We start from the raw sequence: 27,479 nt of genomic DNA on the forward strand, positions 1-27,479 counted from the left end.
TTTATGAATTTATTTGTTTGTAATTTTTTTCACATGTTATAACCAGCCTGTATTTTTAAACTAAGTTATATTTAGTCATTACATAATTCTAACAAATCGATTTTCTGACAAAAGCTGAATCGATTATACGATTTTTAATTGAAATTAATTGGATTATTTTTTAAATTAGTAGTTTGAATTATATGAAATTATGTGTATAGAAATATCATTTTTTTCTTAATAATTCCGAAATATGCTCAACCTTTGTTATTAGTAGATTTTATGGACTATCAAAACGCGATCTAATACACAAAAGGATAATAAAATGTAACATAGTGTTAACACAAATAATTACATGTTGATTAAAACAAAAGTATCCATCATTGTCTTACGATATTAAATATTTATTTGTTTATAAAAAATAAACGATCAAATATCATAATATCTTCATAATGTTTGTCTACATCTTGGATAACTAAAATATCTGACATTATTATATACTGAATAGGTAGAGATAAACATTTCAGAGTTTTCTTATAATTATACTAATATCTATTTTACTTTTAATTCAATGGGTATATGAAATATTAAAAAAAAAACTTATTACCTCAGATTCTATGAGTCATAAATCTGTATGTTGCGCATATCTGTAATTTAAATTGATCGTATAAATTATGTCTAGTAATTCTGGATTTCAGAAATAATTATAGATGAGATGATTAGACATATTGAATAGTAATTTTTCTGTAGTGAATCTAACTTTAAGAAAGTTCACTAAAGTAATAAATTAACATGTACTTTCTCAATTTGAACCTTTGTATATGATTGTAGGTACGTAGTACCATATCTATTGTTGTATAAGACTTAGCTATTAGTATTGTCGTTTAGATTTTACTAAATTTCTAGATGTTAGATCTAAGTGAGATATAATATCCAATTATGTTTGTTTTAGATGAATTTATTTTGATAACTAACAAGTTTTATCCAGTAATGTTATACCCCATGTTTACAAAAGTAGTTCTCGTATGTTTTACCTATTTATATGCCAATTGATTTAATGAACCGATCTTGTCCAAGCACAAAGATTGCTGAGCAATATGTGAATGAGAAGACGAATGGCGAGTTTTGATTGATCAATCAACAGAGGGCGCAAGGGTTCTGTTGACTCCTTGAAAAAGAAATACATACGTATGTTTCAATACAAGCCTAAATAGTTATTGTTGTTAAACTTGATGTATTTTAGAGGATTATTGATTAAATCGATGTTACATAGATGTTTATTGTAAATATTGAATGTAATCGAGGCGAGAGCAAGAATGAAGTGTTTTGAATGTTATTAGAAGGCTGTATTTTTGGGTGATATTTTAGAAATGGATGACATCATATCTTTGGTAACATTATTTAAAGACATAATGGATGTCAGGAAAGGATGGTAATGAAATTGTAAAGATGTGATAAATTATAAGGATTTTAGTTTTAGTGTTGTTGTGCTATTAATAAATGATGTTCAGATGTGGTTATTGATTGTTTTATTTCATTTTCCCCCTTTCCGCATATAACTATTTTAACTTGTTCATGAGATCATTGGTTATTATGGAAGATCAGTACGACAAATATAATAAATTTGTAAAAGATTGATTTGATACTAGAGGCAGCCTGCAACTTGGTTAACTAAAACTTTAAGAATTGGTTATTCATTAAAAGTAACGCAAAAAGTACGATTTTTTTTCGATATTGCATACAGACGGCGGACGGCGATGTCGCCTGATTTTAATTAACGCTCGATGCTAAAAGTCACACATTTTCAATGTTAGTTTCAAACAGTCTGATATCATTTGCAATAAAACACATTTGTTATCAACGTAGTGTAATAAAAAGTAAAATTAATAGAATTTTTCTGCCTGTAAAATTGTAACAAATAGATATATTCTCATATCGCGGTATCCCAAAGCAAACGTTGCATAATCAAATGGATCGTAAAGGGATTATTAGTTATTAATTTATTAATAAGAAGCGAAATGTAAAATAGAAAACTTGTCGTGTTAACAAGATGTCATTTATTACGTTAACGTAATCGATTACCTTAATTTACCCACTTTCCAATTTTCCGAATATTTTTAAAGCGGCCATGTTAATGTTTGAAAGTTATGACATCATAATACGGAAGATCACAGTTTAAAGTTGTCGGAAGTTTTTATGAAAATTTTGATAATGACCACGAGAGGATTTTTAGAGGCGGAGGATTAGATTAGATTATTCCTCATTACCACCACCGATACCAACATCGGTTTACCTTAGGACTCCCAAATGCCTCCCAAAAATAGTTTATGTTAGGGTGATGTATGCTTATCATTGGCTAATTTAATTATGAATAGTTCGTCGAAATTAAATATTATGCACTCATAAGAAAGTAATTAGGTGATACTTAATATCGTAAGGTACAAGATATGGCAGATTATTTTCTTATTGCCAAAGACAGAACAGTGTGTAGCTGGCTGTTACATCAGTAAAAACATTTCATAGCAAATGCCTCTTACGGTAATGTAGCATCTGAGGAAGAAAATACATTTCTTATTAGCTTATAAGTTCTCAATTCTCTCTCCTTCTGAGTCTCTTCTTCTTTTATTCATTTCGTCAATTGTTTTTGTTTAAATCTAATATCGAAAACTACAGGTAATATATTTTCCTTTTCTATCGTATCCATCAAATTAAAAATTATTTGGCGGACATCCACTTCCTAAAGGGAAGAAGTTGGCAAATTACTTACTGTTTAATTTGTTACATGTATACAAAAAGTAACTTACGTAATTAAGGTAATTAGTTGCCTCGGCTTTTTATTGACATTCCAATTTTAGACATAACATGACAATACTCGTCATTTGCAGATTTTTAACACCTATTACTAGTGTAATTTATCTATTCTAGTTATTTGTTTTTAAAGATAAAAGATAAGCAAGCAGCGGGAACACAGAGGTGTTCATCAACGCCCATGGATATTTGCAACACTAAAGGTTCGCAGATGCGTTGCCGGCCTTTAAAAAGTATGATACGATAGTTCTTGTCACTTATCTATTCTATCATTGTATATAATCAGAGATACATTGTAGTAATTTCGCTAAATATTGAATTATAATGTCGAGATAACAAATCCATTTTAATGTTATTTACTGTTCTATTTAATATGGCAAAGGTTATAAAGCAACCTAGCTTCAAAGTTGTTTACGTATTGCGTCTAGGGTAAGGAGATTGTATTTATTATAATTGCCTTAATGTACCTTCACAGAAGGATAAACTAAACTGCAATGGCAAATAAGAACAAAGTTATAAATTAAAATAGTGTTACCTCTCTGGAACATTGTTTCACTCATTGTTAGAAATAACTAAGTATGTTCTGAGTGCTTTACGAAATTTTAAGACAATTCATAAGTTTAATATCATTGAAGGCCTTTTTTTTTGAATATTTTTGTTGCACTCTCTATGTGCCTATATGCTGCATGACGATACGTTTTTATTTGCATGGTATGATGCATGGACGAATTTTTGACATACATTCGGTCATGAACAGTTAGCTACACGCCCAACATGACTTATTAGCCGCAAATTAAATCAGTAAGCAAAGGCTTTTATCGCTTGTGGTTCGGTACCTTCGTGACGACGAACTTTCTTCGGTTACCTCTATTTTATTTTAGCATTCGCGTCGGTCCGTCGCACGCGGCGGACGTGTGTCGCGTTTTTGTTTATTCCACCCGCTATCGTTACTGCCGCCATAATCCAACCGTGAATTTGTTTTTGGTATACCGTAATATTGTCGGTCACATCGGTGTTAGTTTATGACTATACATTCCCGAGAGAAGTGTAACAGTGTTATTAAATACGTTTAATACATCCGTTCGAGTGAAATGACACTTTGATCAACAACGATATAATGTTCAGTTATTTAAATTTTAATGTTGGTGAAATACAACACTAACTTAGTCGGTGAATTGGACTGAAAAGGTTTGTAATGTTTGTCTTAACAGCAACTACTTTTTAGAATTATGAAAAAATGATTCTTTTTGTATTGTATCAACGTTTATGGCTTATCATGAATTGTTTTTTCAGTTTGCTTGTATTAATTAGTGAATGTTGATATTTTTTTTTGACAAATACTCTAATTTTAAAATTTTGTTTTACCATTTTTTTTGCACGGAGATTATTTCCTATAACTGATATTTTCTGTTTAAATCTTATCCATTTGTTTCATACTTACATGAAGATAATTTGAATGATAACACGTAACCTTCATGTCAGGATTAAGTAAGACACATCAATATAACTATTTGACATTATCAATGAATGTTAAGAGTAACCTAAAAATGGAAATACATAACATGCTAATAATATGCTGTTTAATATGAACGTAATTTTTTTTAAAACCGATCTTCGTTTGTTTAGTTTTGTCAAAAAACCGCTAATTTATTAAGGTTTTGTCGCAAATTATAATGTTTTTAATTTTAAAAGGCGGATTTAAAGCCATGTCTTTGTAATTATATTCAGAAAATTTATATCTATATGTTTCACTAAAAGTACGTAGTGTATTTGCTTAGCAAAATTTTAATAATTTTTACGACTACCTACACTTAAACAGTGGTCATCTACAAAAGTATTTACTGGGATTCATTACAGCAGGATGTTTCATCATTTTTGGAAATTGAATCGCGGTGTAAATCTATTAAGTGGTTTCCTTTTTAATACGTAAAGTAACAGACAGATAATAACTAACACGATTTTAGATTGTGGGTAAATTAAAATAAAATTAAGTAATTCGGAAATTGTTTGTATCGTCCTGTTTAACATTACTTTACTTAATAGGCACTTAAATATTTACAAATAAGTAAGTTAAATTATTGTAATATTTTTACATAGAAAGATTTTGTAGTCTAAACTGATTTTATAACTTTATTCCCTTCGATTAACGTTTATTAAACGAAGGATGGACTGAGACTTAATAAGGGTAATTTGCATACAGTTTGAAACTGCAAGAAGTTTAAAGAAAATTCGGAAATTTGTTCTAGGTTTAGTACAATACAACGTTTTGTTTAGTTCCTATATTGATCGTGTTGATTAAGAAAGTTTAATTTTAATTTAACATGCTTTGAAATTACACAAACAATTACATCGGTTAAATATCTGTCAGAATCATTTTACATACACATGTTACCAATAAAAGACATCGGTAAGAAAGTTGGCAATAATTGAACATAAACGTCGCATAGTCTTAAGAAGGTCGAAAGAAATCGTTTGAAAAAGCTGAAGAAGCCATGAATGGATGGAAAGTGAGCTGACAGACGAGATGAGGTAGTTTCTGTTCACACGCTCCTCACTACTCGCCGGAGATAACTAGCGTGATAATTTATTCATTTTGAAATGAGCTCTCGGTTACGTTTAATCTGCTGATGAGTTACACCACTTATGATTGTTACCATTGTTAAACTAAATTCAATTTGGATTAGAAATGTGCCCTTCGCTAACAATGACATTGTTATTGTTACGACATCATGCGAAGTTATTATTATCTTTTACGTTTTTGTTTCGTTATTGCGTAAACTATCAGAATACTATGGCGTTGTATGTTATATTTTGTACACATAAAGAATTATAAATCTTACTAATATAAATGCGGGGGCTTAGTGGATGTTTGTTAGTAGGTATAGCCAGAAGGCTAACTGGATCTGGCTGACATTTGGTGAGGATGTACAACATACTCTGAAAGAACACATAGACTATAAATTAATTTTTAATTCCCAGCCGACAAAGTCGCGGGCGACAGCTAGTTGCTTAAAAAACTCAGACCAATTACTTTGATCCAATGGTGTAAAATTATTCGAATATACATTTAACAAATTTCTGCAATCTCCTATATCTATTTATTGTTAAGGTATATTTTGCTTTCAACATTGTTAAGGATAAAATCTCCTGTATCTCGTTTTTATGAACATATCAAAACGAGTTTCATAATCTGATATTTGTTCCGTTACACGGATTTGGGTTGTTTTTTTGACGGCGAACGTCTTTGTTTGAATTTCTGTAGATACGTTCAAAAATCATTTTAAGATTCTATTCGTTCTGCGTATAGTTGAATATTGTGGAAATATACCGATATAGAATACAAAAAAATCAATTATATGATATTAATCAATTGGCAATAAATCTAATTTAATTATAACTATTAGAATTTTAAATACGATTAGTAAATTTTATGTGAAAAAAAAATGACAGGCAATGAAATATTCAAATCCAAATGGATATTGTACGTTCCAATCGCATGTTTAAGTTACGTATACACTGGGAAATTAATTATCATATCAATTGAGTGCAACAGGAAAACCAGTCTTCTTTTGGTATAACTTATCTACAAAAAGGGTGAGTATTCGGCGTGTTTGTTTTTCTTTTAGTGCGGCGACCGGCGAGCGAACAATGCCGCCACGCAACTCTTGCCTTTGCTCGACTCGAGATGGGCACGATTGCGCAAGGATGCGCGAATGTAACAAAGCAATTTTCTCATGGTGATTAAGCTTTAGTAAAATCTTTTACTTTTAGATTTGGAAAGTAAAGCATTCTTTTAGAGACGTTATATCATTTTCGTCATAATTAACTATTATATTTCATTCAGTTATTTTTAAGATACTTTATGAAATAGTAAATATTACAACTTATCTCTTTATAAATTGTTGTGAGATGAAATCTATTGCCGTATTTAATTTTAATGTATTAACTGTCCTCTTTCATCATATTTCTGTGATAACATAAGTTTTTCCGTTGAAAGTGTAGAAGAAAAGATAGAAATTTATAAATAAATTATGAAAGGAATCATTTATTTACCGTTTTACAAAGTGAGAAAATTCTGTAAGCGATAAAGTATGTAAAATGTTTCTATTATATTTATCCCGTTCGTTGGTGTGGTTTTCTTTCCGACCGCTTACGGTATTCTTGCTAAGTAGGTACCGATGCACTGGCAGGATTTGCAATCTTGTATAAAAAATAGGTTTCCTTATTTTCAATACGTTTCGATTCACATGTAAAATAAATGAACAATTAAAGTAAACTAATACAATTCTAGAAACATGTTTAAATCATTTTTGGTTTTTATTAAATGAATTTTGGTTTCATTATTTTACTCGTAAACTGTCTGATACGTGGAATTGTAATTACATTGTTGTGCAGGTGGGTGAGGGATTCAGGGACAGTTATAGTATTAGTAAGTTAGTATCTATCAATATCAGGCAGCGCGGCAGGCTGGCAGACTGGAGGCTCAGAGGTCGGAGGCGGTTAATTGGCGACGAGTCTCAGCCGGTTTGTCCGCCTGTTATTTTACGGCGTTTCTACCTCAGCCTGACTCACATAGTTCTGACTGCATACCTCTAGGACTTTTGCCCCTACAGCTCATTTTACAACGCTCCGAACGTATCGGAACAGATAGAGGGGAACGTAATACGACCGTCATTCTATGCAAAGGCTTCGATGCTCGCAACGGAAATAATGAATCCCTTCAATATCGTCCCTAAAAGTTTTTGTTTTGTAACTAAGCAATATCGATTGTTGTTATCGTGCGTGTTCGAATCGGAATGTTTGTAAATTTTAATGTGAACTTTGTTCAATATGCACAAGAATTACTAGTACATTTGCGTTTAAGTCTCAAAACAGTGACATAAGAAGTATAACAAAAAATGTAACAATAAGGAAGTATAAGTGGAGTAGCGTAATTATAAGAATTGTAGCGATTTTGGAAAAGACGTATTTTAGTGATTAGTCAGCGTCAAGGCCATTGATCTCAGCTAGATGAAAGGAAAAAAAACAAGGAACAGTTGTTGGCCGGGGCGAGGGCGAGGGGATTCACGGTCGAGCGAGCGCCACCTGCGCAGCGCAGTATCGCACTGCCCGCCGCCCGCCGCCCGCTGCCCGCCCGTCGCGGCGTGGCCTGGCCCGGCCCGGCGTGGCCTGCCTACTATGCACATAGAGAAGCAATGCTATATTTAGCAAGCCCTGTTCTTAGTTTTCCTTAGACCTTGATGGAACAACTTTTTATCTATGTTTTAGCAATTTCTTATCTTATTTCATTCACGGCACTTTAAGTTGCTAATGTAGTCAACTTTATTTTCTTTCATGCCTTATTGAGTTTTGAAAGTTTTTTCTTCTTACTATTTTTTTGATCATAATTAGTGTAATAGGATGAAATCTATATAAGACTTCAATGTTTAGGGTTGTATCACGTTAAGGCCTCTACATAGCATTTATGCTTGTCTGTACGTGGAAGGTACAGTCACCCGTTCGATACTTACATTTTGATTATACATTTTAGGTGAAATATGAAAATGTATAGCGATTAGTATCTTTTTACTAAATGTAAAACATACAGCAAAAACCGTTGGGTCATTTACATTGTGTTATACTTTCTCCTTCGGTGCTACTGACAAATGTCATCGGACCAAATAGTTTTTGGACGCATCACTTTAGCATAATTATTATTAACTATTAAGTGTGTGTGTGTGTGTGGTATTACATATTCATTTAAAACAAATATTATTATTTAAGTATAAAAAATTGTTTATTTTCGGCTTTACATTGTTTTCTCAGTCCCTAGTACATTTAATAATGGATCTACATTACCCACTACAACTAAAGACGGATCTCACACACACTTGACGAGTAATATCCCTGAGTATGTATCATGTAAGGGCTTTTTCCGGTCTAAGCGATGTCTTATTGCAGCATTTTCTTATTACCTGACGACATATCACCGGATCAGCCACGGCACTCTTATCCAAGCGGTGCTCATGAGATTTATAAAGAGGTTAGCAAATATCTTGGGTTTAGCGATATTTTTTATCTAACCTCAACACTAATACACTTAGTTAAGATTAATCATATTAAATTACTAACAGACTATATATAAGTGACCAATGAAATGACTGCCACTTATTAATTCAGGAACAGAATAAAATTACCTTTATGTTTTTAAAGTTCATAAACTCGTGTCAACGTCCAAAAGCGTTTTATCTCTTACGTAGTATTAAATTTAAAATTATGAATGAAATTAAAACGACTTTGATCAAGTAGTCAAAATGTTAATGAATCGAAAGTAGGTTTGAAACATAAATATATTAATCATTATGTTAATCTGGAAACTCCAAACTATGACATAATATTAAAACTAGATTAAAACTTTTTATCATATTTTTAAACTATATATAATCAGCTTTCCAATTAATCAATTTTAATTAAATCTCTGATGTATATTATTAGAAAATTTGTTATTATAATATATTTTATGTTACATAATACTTCTTCATATGATTAATTATTAATGTTATTTATTACTTCTATGCAAACGATTCTTGGATTAGGGTTGAGTATTAAAAATGGCTTATGCTTATGTATAATACGATAGCAGATGACATAATAAATTTTATCGCATTATTTTGTACAAAAAAATGGAATATGTAGATTTTAATCCTTGAAAAGGTGTGATAATAAAAACCAAAAGGTAACTTTTTAATTATGTTTTACATTTAAGACATTTTTTATTTATTTTATAGGTTAAATCCGTACATATCTTACTACATATAATATTATAAATGCGAAAGTGTGTCTGAATGGCTATAAATAAAAATTTTGTTAATTCCTCGCGATGGGTATCGCGAGCAGAACCTACTTATTAATGTAATGCGTCATTCGCTCAATAATTTCATTCAAATCGTTAGAGCTGTTGGTGAAATAGTCGACGTGTATTTTCAAATGTAACAACATTATTTAGTTGTATCAATAAAATATGTTAGTCATAGTAATATCTAACGAAAAGCAATAATCAATAACGTTGTCAGGGGCGCAAGTTATCGCGCTGGCTATTACGATGAAACTCAATTTTGTGTCAAGTGTACGTTTTAAGCAAGTCTATCGGAACTTTCACTTTCACGCTTTTTGTCATTTTTTTATTCGTATAATCGACACAGTCATTGAACGTAAATGTCTTAAAATAAAATCTTATCCGTACACCTTTTAAATGACAACTTTATAACGTGATTTTAATGCTAACAAATACGTAAGTATAAATATTGATGAATATAAAATGAATACAAGTCAAGTCAACTTCCTTTAATTTTGTTTTGCGATAAAGAAAATATCTCATATATTAGCTTGTTATTTTTTGTTGATTAGGAGTAAGGAGTAAAAGACATAAACGCGTTACATCACTCGTTTTAAATAAAATGTGCGTATCAATGACCTTGATGTGTCAAAAATATATAGAAGACTAGCGGACCCGACAGAAGTTGTCCTGTCTACACGTCTTTAATTTGAATAAATTAATATGAAGTTAATATTTGATGAAAATTGTGAATCTAAACCATTCCCAGATCCCCTTGAACACACACAAAAAATTTCATCAAAATCGGTCCAGTCGTTTGAGAGAATTTCAGTGACATATACACTCACAGAAGAATTATATATATAAAGATATTCCAACAATTATTTTAAAACTTGAGATTCACATCATAACACTCATACTGCCTATTTTTTTCTATTTGATAGTCATGATGTCTAAACATCTTGCAGATTCATGCCTATTTTCATTTGAAATGCTATGTAATCGATGATAATTCTGTAATCGTTGACATGGAATCCCTCATTACACGTTATAGGATACTATCCCGGGACAGACTACAGTTAGTATAAGAAATACTACAGAAGTGATGCAATTTTACGGTATTCTAATTTGTTTGGTTTTGCCAACTCATTCGTAGGAACGACCACTTTGTTTTTACTCTTAAATTTATTATTGAATGTATTATGTTTGTGTACATGTTTATTAAGTCAACCATTTTTACCACTAATATTACTTACTCGGTAATAAATTCTCGCAACATTACGATAGTATAGAGGTGTTAGAGTATTATCGAATAATAATTATTTAGCACCATTCTCGAGATTAAGATAATATTATTAAGACGGCAAAATACCTGGACAGCATTCTTCGGGGCCAATTTATGGTGACTATTAGCTTTAACCGCGACTCCCACGTAATAAATAAAGTCCGGACAACTCACTTCAGTTGATTGTAATCTTCGTTTAAAACTATGGCTTCAGCTGAGAGCACGGCGAAATGATTTATTGTTACAATAAGATGCCCTGCCTAGTGCAAAAAATTTATAGCTCGAGAGTCTGGACAGTTGCGTCGTGAGGAAACCGGTTCGCCGGCTTTACTATGCAATGCCTCGCAACAGCCGTGAACTAAAGCTTTATCAAGAAAATTATACTAAGCTAAGGGTGGCTCCTAACAACTGACTAATGATTTTGTATAATGCATTTAATATTTTCATTGAAAATTTTAAAATATGTTATGAAATTTTAGAAAATTATCTGACTGGGGAAAAAAAGTCTATTATTTTAGGAAGATGGGTTTGGTAATCCATATTGCGTAAAGTATCGATTATACAACGACCAGACCTTTCAAAATGGTGACACTTCATACTAAAAAAAAAACCTTTAACTGTTCCCTATTTGGTGCATTTAGTTGTGAGTTACAGGGTGTTAAAAATGAACGTTATCAATAAAAATCGGTTCATTTTCCTATTTTAAAATATTCAAAATGATAATAGTGCATATGTCTTGATACAGATATGATGCGAAGAATATCACCGTTTTTATCTTTATATCGGAACAGGTTACATTACATGCGGCGCGTGAAACAATAGTTCAAGGTAAATATAGACTGTAAATTGCTTAGGAATGAAGGTCCGGCGAATCATCGAGTGTGACGGATATCAGTGACGAAGTGCGGCCGGAGTTCGCGGCGAGGTCGTTGCTCCTCCAAGGAGTGCACTCCTGCCGTCTCCTGGTATCCTTTGCCCTCGCCTGCCCTCGCCTTCCCTTCCCTGCACTCCCTACCGCCACCCCCGTGACCCCGGATCTTTGTACTTTAGACAAATAACAACTAAAATAGCTAAACAGTTATAGAACAAGAAGACAATGACTCGAAAATGTGCATAATATTGCGTTAACAAATATTTTTTTCTTTATGGTATAGTTAAATCAAATATCATTTTAATTTAGTTTGAACAATTGTGTTATTTTACTCCTAGAAGTTTCAATCGATTTCAACTTCATCAAATATACATAATATAGTTAATGTTAACAACGTCTTTGCCTAGAAAATCATTGTTCAAACGTTGTGGTCGCAGAGGTTTAAAACCAGTTTGGCAAACTGAATTTATTGAATACCGCTGTGTTTGTTATTTTGAACAAATTCCAACCCATCAACTAAGAAGTTTTGTTTGAATTAGGATATTTAATTTTCATATAAACTTTTGAGCGAAAATAATTTACTTTCTGACGCCAAAGTTCAATAAACTTTGAACTTGAACTTTAGTGAGTTTCCTTTCATATCGATCTAAAATAAAGCGACTGTTATATTCTTTGTTTGTTTTATTATTGATAATTTAATCTGCTTTTATTGAAAATTCTTTTGAATGCTTTAAATTTAATTATTTTAGAAAATATAAAAGTTATCATTGGCTTCTTTCTGTAATATGTTAATTGAATTTTTGGAATTCAATATCTATACAATTGGAAAGGCTGGAAATAGGTTATAAGGATACCGTTTTATGGTATTCAGTATGGGCAATCCGAGACATACATAACAAGTGTCTACACACGACTGCGGTACGTGATTGATGTACACCATGGAAATTTTGAATGCAATTGCGATGACACACATTTTATAACATTCCAACAAGACTTATGATCTGTTACATGAACTAGTAATATTACACATGCATTATAACATAATACAAGATATAAATACAAAAAAAAATTCTTTCCTATTGTAATCTTTGCAAATATTTAAAATCTAATTTATGAGAATACGAAAGTATTTAACGTTATTTGGCTACTTGACTATTTCCATATGATTTGAATTAAATTAAAATTTTAATAGCTAGTGGTCATGAAGACAATTTTAGAAATAGTTACGACGATTACTATAGGATCACAAAATAAATAGACAAACGAACTTAAAAACTCATCTATTTAAAATTATAATACAGCAACTATTTTGACATTTTTAAAAGGTTCTTGAAATTCGCATCTAAAGTTATTACACAAAGGAAGCTAACAAAGTGTTAGTAAGGCTTCTTATTTTTAGGTCAATTCCGGATGAAGAGTATTTCCTCTTTGCTTTCCTTTAACTATGATCGGATTGTCCATTGTATAGATAATAGTTTCGGTTAATATTGTTGTTGCTTAGTTCTACACCTGTTGTATGGTGTTTTATGTAATTTAGAAATTTATGAATAAAGTTTCTCTAATTTAGTTCCCATACGTTATTTGAGATGATTGCAGATAATTAGTTGGTTTAAGGTTTTATTCGAGTGACTAACTTACTGTTCACAGTACTAATTTTATAATATTTTCATTTACATTGTAGATTTTGTAATACAGATGTAAGATAACAAAAAAGGAAAAATTATTCGTCGTCTCTAATCTTTTTGGGGACTAAATTCGTCAAAAATTGTCTAAATCATTTGTGTAAATAAAAAGCCGTTGGTCATAACATAGCTCATCAAATTCTTAAATAATAAACATTCATTTACTTTGTCATATCTTATCAGTCCAATAATGAGTTCTATGTATTTTGACTATGTGTTCCGGTCTAGCATAATCCTAAGTAACTTGTCATCTTGTAGTAGACTTAAGTCTAGTCTTTTTATGACTAGCTGGTTTATGACGTGTTATGACACTAGATATATAAAATGACGTAATTTACACACACGCACACAGATACTATGTTGGCAATAATAAATGAGTGTGGCATTTTTGCCTTCAAATGTGAATTGCGATGTACGTAACTCAACAAATGTCCCGTGTGAAAATCTTGAAGACGTATTCATGCCTAACATAGAATATCTTATTTATATTTATATCGTTACAAGTTTCTAGCAGTGAGGTTTTAAAATTTGTTACTAAATTAATAGCTATTTAAGAAAATGACAGGCAGACAAGAGGTCAAATTTATGTTCCACCGATTAAAAAAAAATGAAACGAAATGAGTAGTATGGCAATTTAAATAATGATGACATTTGATAGCAAATAATTACTTTCTCATTCAAATATCTCACATTCATAAAGATTTCACTTGTCAAAATAAGCAACCTCCAACTTGTATAAAAAAATTGTTCAGTTTAACTCAACGGATTTATTTTATTAGTTTTTACTGCTTTGACTGTAATAACTCGCGATGGTGTTTATTTAGGGCATTTGATTTATTTCCTGAAGTTTTATAATGGCTTTAAGAATATAAAATTTTCTAATTAGCTTTTGCTTGTTGTAGCTGCACGATGTACTCGACATCCACGGCGTCAACGACTACGTCGGGGTCGCGCGGCGAGTCCGCGGTGGGCCCGGTGGAGCGACGCGTACGCGTCGTGCGTTTACTGCGGCCGCGCCGTGCCGCACCCGCGTTCGGCTTCGCTATGCGCGGCGGCCGCGAGTATGCCACCGGATTCTTCGTATCAAAAGTCGACATCAACTCCGAGGCACATCTACAAGGATTAAAGGTTAGTTAACTATCAAACCTAGGTCAGGTTTGATATAATAACTTCTCTTAGGATTTTCACTGTTTACCTACCGGCAGTCATATATGGCTAAAATTGTATCTGTAATAGAAAGTTCTTAGTTTAGTTTACAAGTTATTGAGATGTATGTATGTATACAAAATGACTCGTCGGATTATAAATTGATAATTTAGAAACTTTAGTTTTTTATGTGGGTTGTGTATGATGTAATACGATACGCCTGAAACAATAAATCAATGAATGTATTCACAGAGTTATTGTTCTAAGTCTACCGATTTGTTTCGCAGGCGGATTCAATAGAGCATTATCTCATTGTCTCTTGTCGTTGTACGCACTTGGACACGAGAGAAAATTGATTCAACACCATGCGACATGTGAAGCGTTGTGCAATTTCTCACGTTCGTGTCCCACTGCTGGGCTGATGCGAACGCGTCGAACAATTAACTCAGTGGGCTAGTTTGCCGGCTTCACAATTGCTCGGTTCCGAGGCTGAATTGTCGCAAGACGCATACCACTCTTGTTATTGTTTTTTTGCTCACGTAACATTGTAGTTTCCTCTGTATATAGGGCTACCGAATTGATAAATCAAAGTACTAATATCTAAAACTTACTTCTACTTCTATTAAAAATATCTGAAACAAAAATAAGCTATCGAATTGTGGGCTGATATTTAATAATTAAAAATTTCGCTTTGTATTATCAGATGTTTATTATTAAAAATTTGTGTCAGCCCTAAAGACCGCCCATCGCCAGGTACCGCCGTTTGTATGATCGCTTTATTTTCGCAATAATTTGGGTCAAATTTCTCATTTACGATTTGGATTATTGTTAATTGTAATACACACTGACTTACGTAAGACAATTTTAGTACAGGGTTGTAAGCGTAATCATTATTTGTCAATTAATCATAACAGCATTTATACAACGGAACATTGCATTAAGATAAATAATTTTGTTCGTTAGGTAACAGCAACTATTCGTTTTCTATTGTTAAACGTTTAGACGCACATTCGCATTCGGAGTCTTGCTTTTAACTTGTATTGATTCAATCACAAAAAAACATGTGTTTATTGCACATGCTTAAGAATTCGGATACATAATGAAGCTATTTACTTTAAATTGATTACAAGACAGCAAAAAGCAATGGCTAATCAAATTTATTTTACGCTTTCCATGATTAGAAAGAAAAAAATAATTGTCCTCTTTCGCTACCTGCTCCGCTTTGATAAAGGAAAGGATGGCAAGGACATGTGGATTTGTCTACGCATAGTAAGGTGAAATATTCTCTTTCTGTGCATCTCCTCCACCGTTGATTAAAGGTAGGCAACGCATCTGCAGTTGCGGATGTCTATGTGCTGCGGTCGAATCGCTATTTCAGTGAATTAGGTAGTCGCTGGCTCTTTTTATGCCTTATGATATAAAAATACGTGGAAGTTAACAATTTCAAAGGCTACCGATAATAAAAATTTAATTCGCTTAACTGAATGCCGCAATCAAGTTACAATAAGACAGTTATAATTACAGTAGTAAACACAATAATTCAAATTCGCAGCGGCGCAGATTAATTTTCGCATAATTACTTCCTAACAATGAAATTGCGAAAATTCATGAGTACATCCGTTATTCTAGCGGCACAATAAGTTGTTTGGCTTTTACAAGAAATCTTGGGAAGTCGGATAGCGAAAATTAAAATATATAAACATACCCAAAATATAAAGCTCAGAAATCTTCGAGCGGCGTTCGTAGAATGTATATTAATAAAATAATCATACGGCAAGTTAATTTTGTGGCCAGTGTTATTTCTTGTCCAACATTGGTAAGTTACTATATAATTTAAATACGTATTCTACCTATGTCTAGAATCTAGCAATTATAGACATAGGTCGATACGTAGGACAGAACCTGGTGCGCCAACCCTACGTATAATTGAGACAAGGTCAGGGAAATTAGTCTATTGAAGAAAAACACAAATGATTTTCCTCTTTTGAGGTTTTCTTTCTTTCATCCAAGCCGTAAAAGTTACTTAGCGTCTGTTTAAACTTATGTGCGTATTATTACATGAGGTTATTGACTTTATATCTCGTGTTTTAGCATAAAATTATAAATGTCAGTAAATACGTTGCAATTAGTTAAGAAAACGGAAACTAAAGCACGGCTATAACGCGTGTCGAGTGAAATTTTCCGCGCCGTAGGAGAAATGATTTAAAGAAAGAAAATATTATGTGTCCCGAGTAAACGGCTTTAAGTACAGGAAGAAGGCGAGTTGTGTGCAATTATACGACAATTTAGAAATAGCTCAGCCAGCATTGAGACTGCGTGAGTCAGTTTATCTGCGCTGGTCAGCGTCAAACGCCCACTTTCTATACCGTGTGAGCCTCTGTGTAAACTCTTGTGTAATATTTGCTAAAATAGAAAAGCGTTACTTATCCTGTGCCATGGCACCGCGACCGCATTTGTATTGTTTGTTTACGATAAGAAATATGGAATTAATTACACAATTTTAGTTATTGATTCTCTCAAAAATCTATTAATACATGTTTCAAAACTTAAGTTTTTATTAAAATAGTATTAACTATATTCGTAACGATGTCTGACTTCCTGGTCTGTCTTTAAAAATCACTTTTACTTTTAGGTTACAACAACGTCTTGCACTACTGTGAAAAATTCCAATTTAAATAAGACACAACCAAGCTTTAATGTCCGAAAGTTGTATAAAATATATAATTTAAATTTATTCTTAGGTCAGTGTGCCAACAGACAGCATTCTACCGGATATTTTCTTTCTACTTATGCTAGATGCAGATATTGTAAAATATAAATATATTTATAAAAAATATAGAAATTATGCAACGGGTCTTAAAAATTACAAAATATAGCTTTTTCCTTCATTCCTCAATGTTAGTGCGCAAATCTTACAGGCCAGTACTTTTTATGATATTCGATTGTAATCAGCCACCATTCCGGTTAAAAAAAGAATAAATAGTATACGGTTAATACAGTTGGGCAAGTATTGTTAGGAAACAAGAGAGATGGTGGGTATTGGTGTTCAGTGCTCATTGCATCGGTTGCGAGCAATCCAACCGGTTTATTTGCTAACGCTATGAAGATCTGACAACGAATGCTTCAAGCTCAAAATGTCTAGAAAACATTACATCATCGGCCTACCTAATAAATTAATACACTTAAAGAGAAATATAATACTAACATGGTTACAAGAAGCAATTTTTCCTTGAGTTTTACATTTGCAGATGGCCGATCGGGTGCATACTAATGTATTTACATATTTATGCAACCCCTAATCCGAAAAGAAACCAGTTTCTGATTAAGGCTATGGAACGCAGAAACTATTCAGGGCTTTGTAAGGAATAGTAAGATCGTAAATGGCGTTGTCAGAAATTATAGAATAGTTAACAAAGTACTTGCTTTTTTTTCTACTTTTGCTGTGTTTAAAACATTTTATACCGTATATTATTTCGTATTGTTAATATTTTTTACAATTCATAATCAATTAAAAGTTTTGTTATTAACAATAATTAATTGTTTAAAATTCATCGAAATATTTTTATATGAGTAATAACCCAATCTTATATAATATTATAATATAATATATAAAAAAAGTCGTGCTAGTTAAACTATTTATAACTAAAGAACTGCTTTACCGATATGGCTGAAAATTGGTGAGGAGGTAGCTTAGAGCCAGGAGACGGACATAGGATACTATTTATTCATTTTTTTTCGAATTTATGCCTTGAAGAGCTGCTTTTTAATTAACTTACTAATATTATAAATGCGAATTTTTAGATGGATGTGATGTGGATTGATGGGTGAGTTACACTAATTAAGTTTTTTTATATATCCACGCGGACGTCTACACGTGTTATTCTTACTTCTTATAAATTTATACTTATTTGATAGCGTAAACGATAACTGAATCTACAAAATGTACCTGTATAATTGATATTTGGCGCAAACAGTTAAATATACCCTCATTCATTTATTAATACCGTCTAGTACTTTTATAATGACACCAGACACCAAATAAACCGCACAGCTGGTATAATAATGTGGGCTTTATCATTCAGTGAGTCATCGATAAAGTGTAAACAGTCAAACACCTCGTGTGCGCAAATGAACCACTTGACATTGAAATTTACAGGTGTTGTTGATACATGTAGTTTTGTTAATTTATTATTTTACGTAGCTTCAGAAATCTTTAACATTTCACTAAACAGTCCTCTGTTAACTAGCGTTCAAATAAACCGTAAATCAAAATAATTAATTTTGCAATATGATTAAAAATGTACGTATATGTTTAGTGAAATGTCAAATCGTATTGAAATTGGTTATTGGTATAAAATCTTTATCAATAGGTTAACGTAAGCCGATAATGAAAGGCTTTTATTCATTGCGAATTCATTCATTTCTAATCGCTGAATAGAATTTGATTGACGCGTGTTTAATAACATGTTTACTCGTGTCGTTTAGAATTGACATTGCAAAGATTTGGTTTTTGCTATTTCTGCGCGCGAATGTACATAGAGAACACTAAATTGTAACTAAAAAGCAATTTTCCAGTGCCACGAGATTTGTGCAAAAACATATTATTTTCACTTTCAATTTAAAAGAACTGAGATAATGCTGCGCTTTTGTATATGTTTCGGTAGTGGGAAACCACGGGTACACTGTAACGGATATTGTATTAATGAGCTAATCCCGCTGCACTAATCGATTTAAATGCGGTTGGTGCGGTTTTCTCAAGTCAAATTGGATCAAAATAACATCGCTTCTCATAACTGTTATAAATTCACTGTCAATTATCCAAGCCCGGGGCGTATACAAATTGTATTTTGTGTTTGTATTGATAACGGTATAAAATGAAATTATTGGTGCAGAAATAATAAAATCGATTATAAATGTCAGTATTATACCTTGTTGAATAAAATCCTAAAGCCAAAATTTATACATCATGTTGATTTTTAGTTTTACATATATTAAAATGTAGACTTGCCTTCAGCAAGAACCATTCTGATGTCAGAAATACAAATAAGTTTGAAGTATAATTATATGTTTTTTATATCCAGCTTTCGAAAAAATTGGCCTCGATATGAAATCAGATCGTTCCTTAGGTAAGGTACCGTATAATAATATGTCCGCCCTTCATTAATCAAGAAATCGTAATCCATCGATTCTCCCGCGTCGGTGAGATAAAAAAAAAACAAGGAGGTAGATTGAAAGTCTGATCGAAAGTTGCCAGCTATGTGGGCCACGACTGTCCGGCTTGGCCGAACGAGAAGAAAGTGCTCCTCTCTCGTCACAAGCCAACGCGTCACCACCTAGCGTGGGACTCTGACGTCACTACTTCATTCATCACACCAATCACGACGAAACGATCACATCACTAAAACTCGAAGCTAATCGAACGCTATGCTCACGTCACGTTCGTAAATAACATCCAAGAGTATGCTATAATAAAAATAACAGTATTCAATAAAAGTGTTCTTCCAAACAACGAGGTTGACAATTGGGTCTGTCCAATAATCGTTCATATGATGATCACAGCGTATGTTTATATTACGTATAATAGCTAATTCTGTCGAAATTTAAAACATCACTTAATTATCATTTAAACTGTGAAATTATTATTCGCATTGAGATCACGTTCTTGTTAAATTTCACACGTCGTTTGTCGCCGTTTAGTGTTAACCCAGTTGTTTATATTCTGACACTTTCGTGACCAACACTTTCTGAATATAAACATGTTTACTTTAACATTAACGTTTAACGTTATATGTTAATAACTTACTGCCGCACACAGACTTTACTAATTGTTTACTAAGGGACAGAATAGGAGAGTTACGTTTGTCTCGCGCAAGGTCCACTGTGACGGCCTAAAGTATAAAAGTATGATTAGTGAGGCGTCATTGGAGTCGCATTTTTCACTGGATTATCATAAGTTCCAACAGTCGGATTTATTAAATTGACAACCAGTTATTGTATTTTGTGTGTTTGTATTGTCATATTATATATATTTTTATTGTATGTTCCAGGTGGGCGATCAAATAGTGAGTGTGAATGGATACCGAGTGGAGGACGCTGTGCACGCCGAGCTCGCGCATTACCTTACCTCGCAGTCCCGACTCAAGATAAAAGTGCGACGTAAGTTACGATTAAACCATTTTTCCACTATGAGACTCGAGCGTCCGTCAATTTGTCTGTAAATTAGTGTAGAATTCGCAGCCGTGCCAGTGAAAATGGGATTTTTAACTGCTAAAGAAATGACGTGGCGAGTCGCTTAGATAATGGGGCTTAGCGCAGTGATCATGTAACATCAAAAGGTGTCAATTTAGACAGCGTATCTACTCCTTCCAAGAAGTCTAAAAGCTGACACTTGGTAGTGATTAGTTTTGATACGGCTACGGATTAATTTTTAATATGCAACATTTAATTACTTTTTACTTAATTGTGACAATTGCGACGTAATTAGGTATGTATCTGCATATTTCATGCTGGAATATTTTAATTATAAAAACGTCAATAGTAAAAGTATAAAACTTCCATTTAGAACATTGTGGCTACTGTTTGTAAAAACTTAAACATTTGTAAAGAAATCAACACTTAAAAGTTAATTGCAGACGCATACATCGAGACGGTAGAATGTGTTTGGAATGTTTTATGTCTGCATTTACAAGTGCGTTATTGTTTGTTATCCGATTTAACCGATCGTTGATCCCACAACAACGCAACTCATACTGACCGCCAGTATCGACTGACGGACATATTTTTAATCAATTTAGCATTTATGGATCTACTTTTTATAGTAATAAAAGGATTTAACTTGTGCAATACAAACTGGCTTTTGGTTTTAACACTTTGCTAATTCAACTCATAATGATTTAAATAATACTAGCTGTCGCCCGCGACTCCGTCCGCGCAGGATTAAAGAATAAAAACCGATTTTTCAAAATATTGTAAAAATTCGGTCAAGCCTTTTCGGAAGAGTATGGTTACTAACAAAAGTAAATTGTGACACGAGAATTTTATATATTTATTTTTTTTGGTTTCAGACGTGGGCATGATTCCGGTCAAAGAGTGAGTACTTGTTTTGAGAAGATCTCGTTTTTGTCTTATAAATGAGCAACACGGCAGCACATCCGCTGCGCTCCCGGTTTTAGTTATAATTGAAAACGTGTTTGGGAACAAGGCTACAAGTTCCTTTAATTTATGAGAAATAACCACACTCACGCAACTTCACTGTGTTTATAACACATCAACACCAAAACAGGCATTAGTTTTTAGTACCTTGCTAAATATAGGTAACCCGTTATATACGAGTTTTTTTTTCTTCTTATTTACATTTTTAAATGCAAACGATTATTTTTTTTTCCAAAACTTGTATGTCGAGCAAATCTTATCAAAACGATTTTGACTAAAATATTTGGTACCAAAAATCTAGAATGCCAAAGACTATTTACATTTATTGTAACTTACTGGTAAATATTTTGCATCACTAGTATTACTCATATCGATGTCTTAAATGTAATAACAATGTATGAAGCAAAGCATAAACTAAACAGTCTTCTCCACATCAGCCGTGTTTACCTATATTGTGACTACAATGATGTTTTGATAATAATTTATGTTGCTAAATAGTGTTCTTGTGAATCGATCGCATTATCACTTCTCAAGGAAGCAAGAAAATAAATAAGTAACCAAACTTTCTACTTGATGAGAATTATCATTAGAGTCACAAAGACTATGTAGCAGATACCCATCCTGTAAGAATCTGATCACTAGATAGAAGAAGCTAAATTATTTACACCTCCGTGATTCGTGGATTCAATGTTTCAAAGGTAAATTATTTCTGAAGGAAAGGCAGTGCCTAGAGTCAAAATAACGTTTTCAATTTGACATGATTCTACGTCAACTGATAGACGATGTAATTTTTCGTTGCTTCCGACTGCTGCAATTAGTAGTATGTTCTTAACAGAAATAGGAGTCTTGACTCGAGTGGCGAGACTAGTCGTCTTAGTGGGGAACGGACTTAACCTAGGACATCATTTACGATTATATTTGTTTGTCGTAGGAAAGACCACGAGCCGCTGTCTTGGCAGTTTGTGTCGGAGCGCGCGTCGCTGTCGTCAGCCGCGTCTTCATCACCTACACTGTGCGATCTCGCTGACCGCCTCACCGATATGCGCCTCTCCATACTGGTGCCGCCCCGCGCTAAGCTCGGCTGCGGGTAATTATCATATTTTTAATTTCTACCTGTATATAATTTAAGAACGATATTAAACTAAAACTAGACAATAAGAAACATCAGAACTATACTTTTACAGACCGTAACCGCAGTAACTAAAATTATACGCCTGAATATTTTAAATAGCAATGATGTTTAGTTTCAAAACATAAAATACATTGAGTAAAACTATCTAATACTTGAGGTAGTATTCAGAGTATTTTTCCTACACGTGCGATGAAAAATAACACGTATGTGAAAAAGTATCAGAATGCTTTTCGCATCGTGAAATGAGTGTTTAATCCGACATTACTATGGGTGCCTTGAATGGTTGGGCTTAGCAGTGTTAACTTATAACTTTATTTGCCATTATTGATATGTCAAAAACACTATTTAAATGTTCATAAAACCTTTTTTTGTTTTTTTCCCAGAATATGTAAGGGCCCGGACTGGAAGCCTGGTATCTTTGTGCAATTTGTGAGGGAAGGTGGAATAGCGCGGGAGGCCGGCTTGAGGCCCGGTGATCAGATTTTGTCCTGCAATGGTCAAGATTTTGCTAATATCTCCTTCAATGAGGTGATTATTATTCACATTTATATATTTTTCATCGACCCGAAGACGTCGACGAAAAATGACCAGATTTATTATTATGACTTAAAGAGTGGATATAAATTTTGTGTATCTTAAGTGCTATAGTTTCTTATTGCTGAAGTAATTAATATTTTTTTAATAAATAAAATTCAGTACATTACCCAGAATCAATTAATCAACCACGACCACTATACTAAGTTGTTAACATTCCTGTAATGCTTGTTATTTTTGAGCTGTAACAACTAACTATACTTAGAATTACTTTCTTGTCATAGGCGATATCAGCAATGAAAGTGAGTGGTCGCCTTGAGCTTGTGATCCGCGAGGGCGCGGGCACGGAGCTGGTGTCTCCGGAGAGCTCGGGTTACAACAGCTCGGCGTCCTCCGCTGCCGGAGAGCGCAGCCCCGCCCCCGCGCCCGCGCCTCTCCCTCTTGCCCTCGCCCCGCCCGCCGCGCTGCGTAGGAGGCTCGCCAGCGTTGCTGAGGAAGCCGCTGACAGAGCAGACAGGTGACAATCATGGAATTCCAATTCCGAAGTAGCTACCTAAACTGAGAGACTAGTCTATTATATCCAAAATAGAAATATTTAGTTTCTAACCAATCATTTAAGGAGTTCATGTTTCATACATAATACGGGAAACCAGCTGTCTTAACAACAAAATGTAATTTTTTTTTAATATTTTAGACTTTGAGTTTAAAAACAACTATTTTTCAGATTAACCATGAACCGAATCAAAAGAAGAACTTGGGACAGTCTGGATTTCAAATGGAAAAACGACGATACGCACAACTTCGACGCACCTTCTGACATAGAGCCTGACTATGACAGTCCAAGTAATCCGAACAATCCGCATACATACGAAAAGAAAACAAACCTGCGAAAAAATAAAACAGAATTTGAACCAACGCGAGTAACAAGTCCATTAAATCGAACTATAATAAATTTAACTGAAGATGGCGCCACTATTCAATGTAGTTATGATAATAACCAGACGCCGAGAAAGAATGTGTTTACGAATGAAACGAATAGAGATAAAGAAAAGAAGACGATCGTGGTCGAGGTGCACCACGTGGCCCCGGCGGCGTGCGCCAACACGCATTGCAATTTCCCCCCACCGATGAAAAAAGATATCAATTCCGACACTTCAAGTATAACAAGCACAGCGACCTTATCTAGCGCTATCGCCGAGGAAATACAAAGGCGGAAAATGGTAAATCTTTCTACAATTATAATCGTCATTTATTATACATACATCAAATTTACTTACCTTACGTTAAAATACTAACTAGCAATTTTCCTTATACGCAACTTGACAGTCTTGAACGCTTTTGTATAAGGCAAACTAGTTAAATCAAGTTTACATAAATCAGAATCCAAATAGGCTGCTTGTATTTTGATTGCGTTGTTTGAATGAGGATATGTATAAGTTTACATCTCAATCGTTCATAAACCAAATCGTTAAAGCATAATTTTCTAAATAATTCGACACTGTCCCAATCAGTGAGCAGTAATCGAGAAATTGAATTGCATTTTTTGAATATTTACACATTGTGTATTCGAAATTACGAAATTTTATTTAACAGAACAAGAAAACGCCTGTTGAAACCCCGCCTGTATTAAACCCAGTTAAGAAACCAACTGCGCCGAAGCCCGTTGACGATAAGAAAAAACAACATGACGCGTTGATGGACGAATTTAAGAAAGTCCATAGAAAAATGTTTGCTAATCAAGATGATGCGACGCTGACGGAAGATTGTACAGATGGCGTGGTAAGTAACATTAAAACGATTAATTTCATACACATTATATTAAATCATTGAATCCTTAGTGATAACAGGAAGAAAGATCTATGTAAAAAAATGTCAAGAAGTTATTATCGATATACGTGCGTTTGTTTGCTCAATCATCTCTATTTTTACATTTTATTCGGAACTAACATAGTTTTTCCACTGCCCTAATTCGGTACTGAAATATATTTTAAAATAGCTTAACAACTTATCTTACCTCTCTATTAATTGAGAGGTATGGAGGAAACTAGGGGAGACTTATGTCGAAGGACAACCTGAGACAAACTGGATGCTGGACAATAAACTCTATATACTATACGTTTAATATGTATAATTGCTTTTAAAAGATAAGTTGTTAATATTGTAAAAGTATATTTTATTGTCAGTGAATAAAGGCTTTATCTATCTATCTACTCGTATATCTGGAAGAACACATAGGCTACTAAGTTCTTTTTTAAATTCCGCGCGTTCGAAGTCACGGGCAACAGCTAATAATGTTATAATAGCCTAATGTTTGATAGTGTTATTGTATACTACTGTATGTACTGTAAACTTAAAAGACCGCATTGATTTAAAACATTTCGTTCTTACCTATACACCTTTCCTTTCACTATTACTAAAAATATTTAAAGTGTACGATTGTTCTTTTATTGCAAAACTTTAACGCGGTAGTTGCTATTGTGTGCCATTTCAATTAAGTAATAGTGCATAAAATTATGAACTGTCGTTACGAAAATCGGTATAATATTGTACTAATTTAACGTTACTACATTTTTCTAATACTGTTATGCAGTTGTTCCGTTGCATGGCCGTCGTATATTTAAATGCACTTGTTTTTCATAACGTTCAATATGAAATCCGCTTTGCTGGGATTACAAAACATGGTCACTCGATTGTTTAAGACCTGGAATATTTGTTATTAATGTATGGCAAGTTTAGTGGGAAAACCCTTTATCCAATTCAAACATTTCAAACACTGATCTGTTAGTTACTATATCAAAATGCTAATTTGCTAAAGTAATGAAATAACAGTAAGCACCAAAGAGGCCTTCAACTAAGATTTCATAGAGATTGACCCTACGCAAATTACCGCTCGATTACCTCGATATCCGGATATTATGATAGCCTCTTCTAGGCCAAGAAATAAAACAAAAAATAAACAAGCTTTATAAATATACTTTAATATAAAATTTAATCTTTCGGAATTAAATATAGTGACTATTTTAAGGAACATGAAAAAAGATGATGCCTCTTCAAGGTAAATAGAAATAATAATCTTTGCCGTTACAATCGGTTCCAATGGACTAGTTAATGAAGTTAACTGACCTAGATGAAAGCGAAAATTATTGTTTAGTTAATATTACTTATAAGTAATTTTACTTCTTACTAATATTATAAATGCGAATGTTTGGATGGATGGATGAATGTTTGTTTGAAGCAAGAAGGAAGGAAGGATCTTGCTGAAATTTGGCATAGATGTAAAACGTTATCTGGAAGAACACATTGACTGCTAATTAAGTTTTTTATCGTAGCCGCGGGCGACAGTTAGTATTAAATAAAGACTAATTTGATGCAGTATAAATAACAATTCTACACAACTCCTTAACATTAATTTCCGTTTTTTAAATATTTACTTGCGATGTTTAGAAATTAAATAGGCTGAATCTAAATCATTACAGTTACTGACCGTAAAGAATTGCCATACCTGTTCATATACAAACTGATACAGCATTTACGTATACTTTAAATTTAATATTTCATGAGCGCAGATTTCCTAACGCTGTAGGAAATTATAATATGCTCTCTGATTTGTGCAATGTCAGTACGCTGATTTAGCATGCCGAGGATTACTCAATCGCTCTAAATCTAAAACATTACACCGTTGACTAACTTCGTCCAGTATAATAAGGGAATAATTATAGAAAAACCAGGAGTAAAATTAAAAATTAGAACTTTATAATACGAAATTGATATTAAAAAGTTAGTTGTAAAAGGAAAGACCATCTTTTGTCCTTTTTACCACCATTATTTCTGCAACAGAACCTAGTACAAAGATTCCATGAATTCTGAATAGAATGTTTTTAAAAACAAAAGTGTTTCCTCAAACCAATGCGCAGAATTAGTTTTGTTTTTTTTTTTACTTTTATTGAGGCAAACGTTTTCAGCCTGTTATTATAGTTTTGTATAAACTATTAAATTGAATGTGTTAAAGTATGTTCCTTGCATTATCTTAATGCTCGATCCCATTAATGAGATGCCATAGAAATTACAAGTTAATT

General features: G+C 33.1%; 1 protein-coding gene across 2 annotated transcripts in view; it reads left to right on the top strand.

The window, feature by feature from the left end:
• Positions 1–3,655: 3,655 nt before the first annotated feature.
• Positions 3,656–27,479, top strand: part of LOC106123496 (uncharacterized) — a 31,442-nt gene continuing 7,618 nt past the window's right edge. For both annotated transcript variants that reach the window (XR_001228168.1, XM_013319867.1), the window contains exons 1-9: positions 3,656–3,975; positions 14,342–14,567; positions 20,633–20,741; positions 21,650–21,674; positions 22,669–22,824; positions 23,253–23,397; positions 23,688–23,920; positions 24,128–24,623; positions 24,997–25,182. Coding sequence is in view for 1 of the 2 variants with exons in the window: in XM_013319867.1 (XP_013175321.1) it covers positions 14,349–14,567; positions 20,633–20,741; positions 21,650–21,674; positions 22,669–22,824; positions 23,253–23,397; positions 23,688–23,920; positions 24,128–24,623; positions 24,997–25,182 (1,569 nt within the window). In the remaining variant the exon portion in view is untranslated. The remainder of the gene's footprint in view (positions 3,976–14,341; positions 14,568–20,632; positions 20,742–21,649; positions 21,675–22,668; positions 22,825–23,252; positions 23,398–23,687; positions 23,921–24,127; positions 24,624–24,996; positions 25,183–27,479) is intronic.

Source organism: Papilio xuthus, unplaced genomic scaffold (genome assembly GCF_000836235.2).
Source record: "Papilio xuthus unplaced genomic scaffold, Pxut_1.1 DF826115.1, whole genome shotgun sequence".
NCBI classification, from domain to species: domain Eukaryota; kingdom Metazoa; phylum Arthropoda; class Insecta; order Lepidoptera; family Papilionidae; genus Papilio; species Papilio xuthus.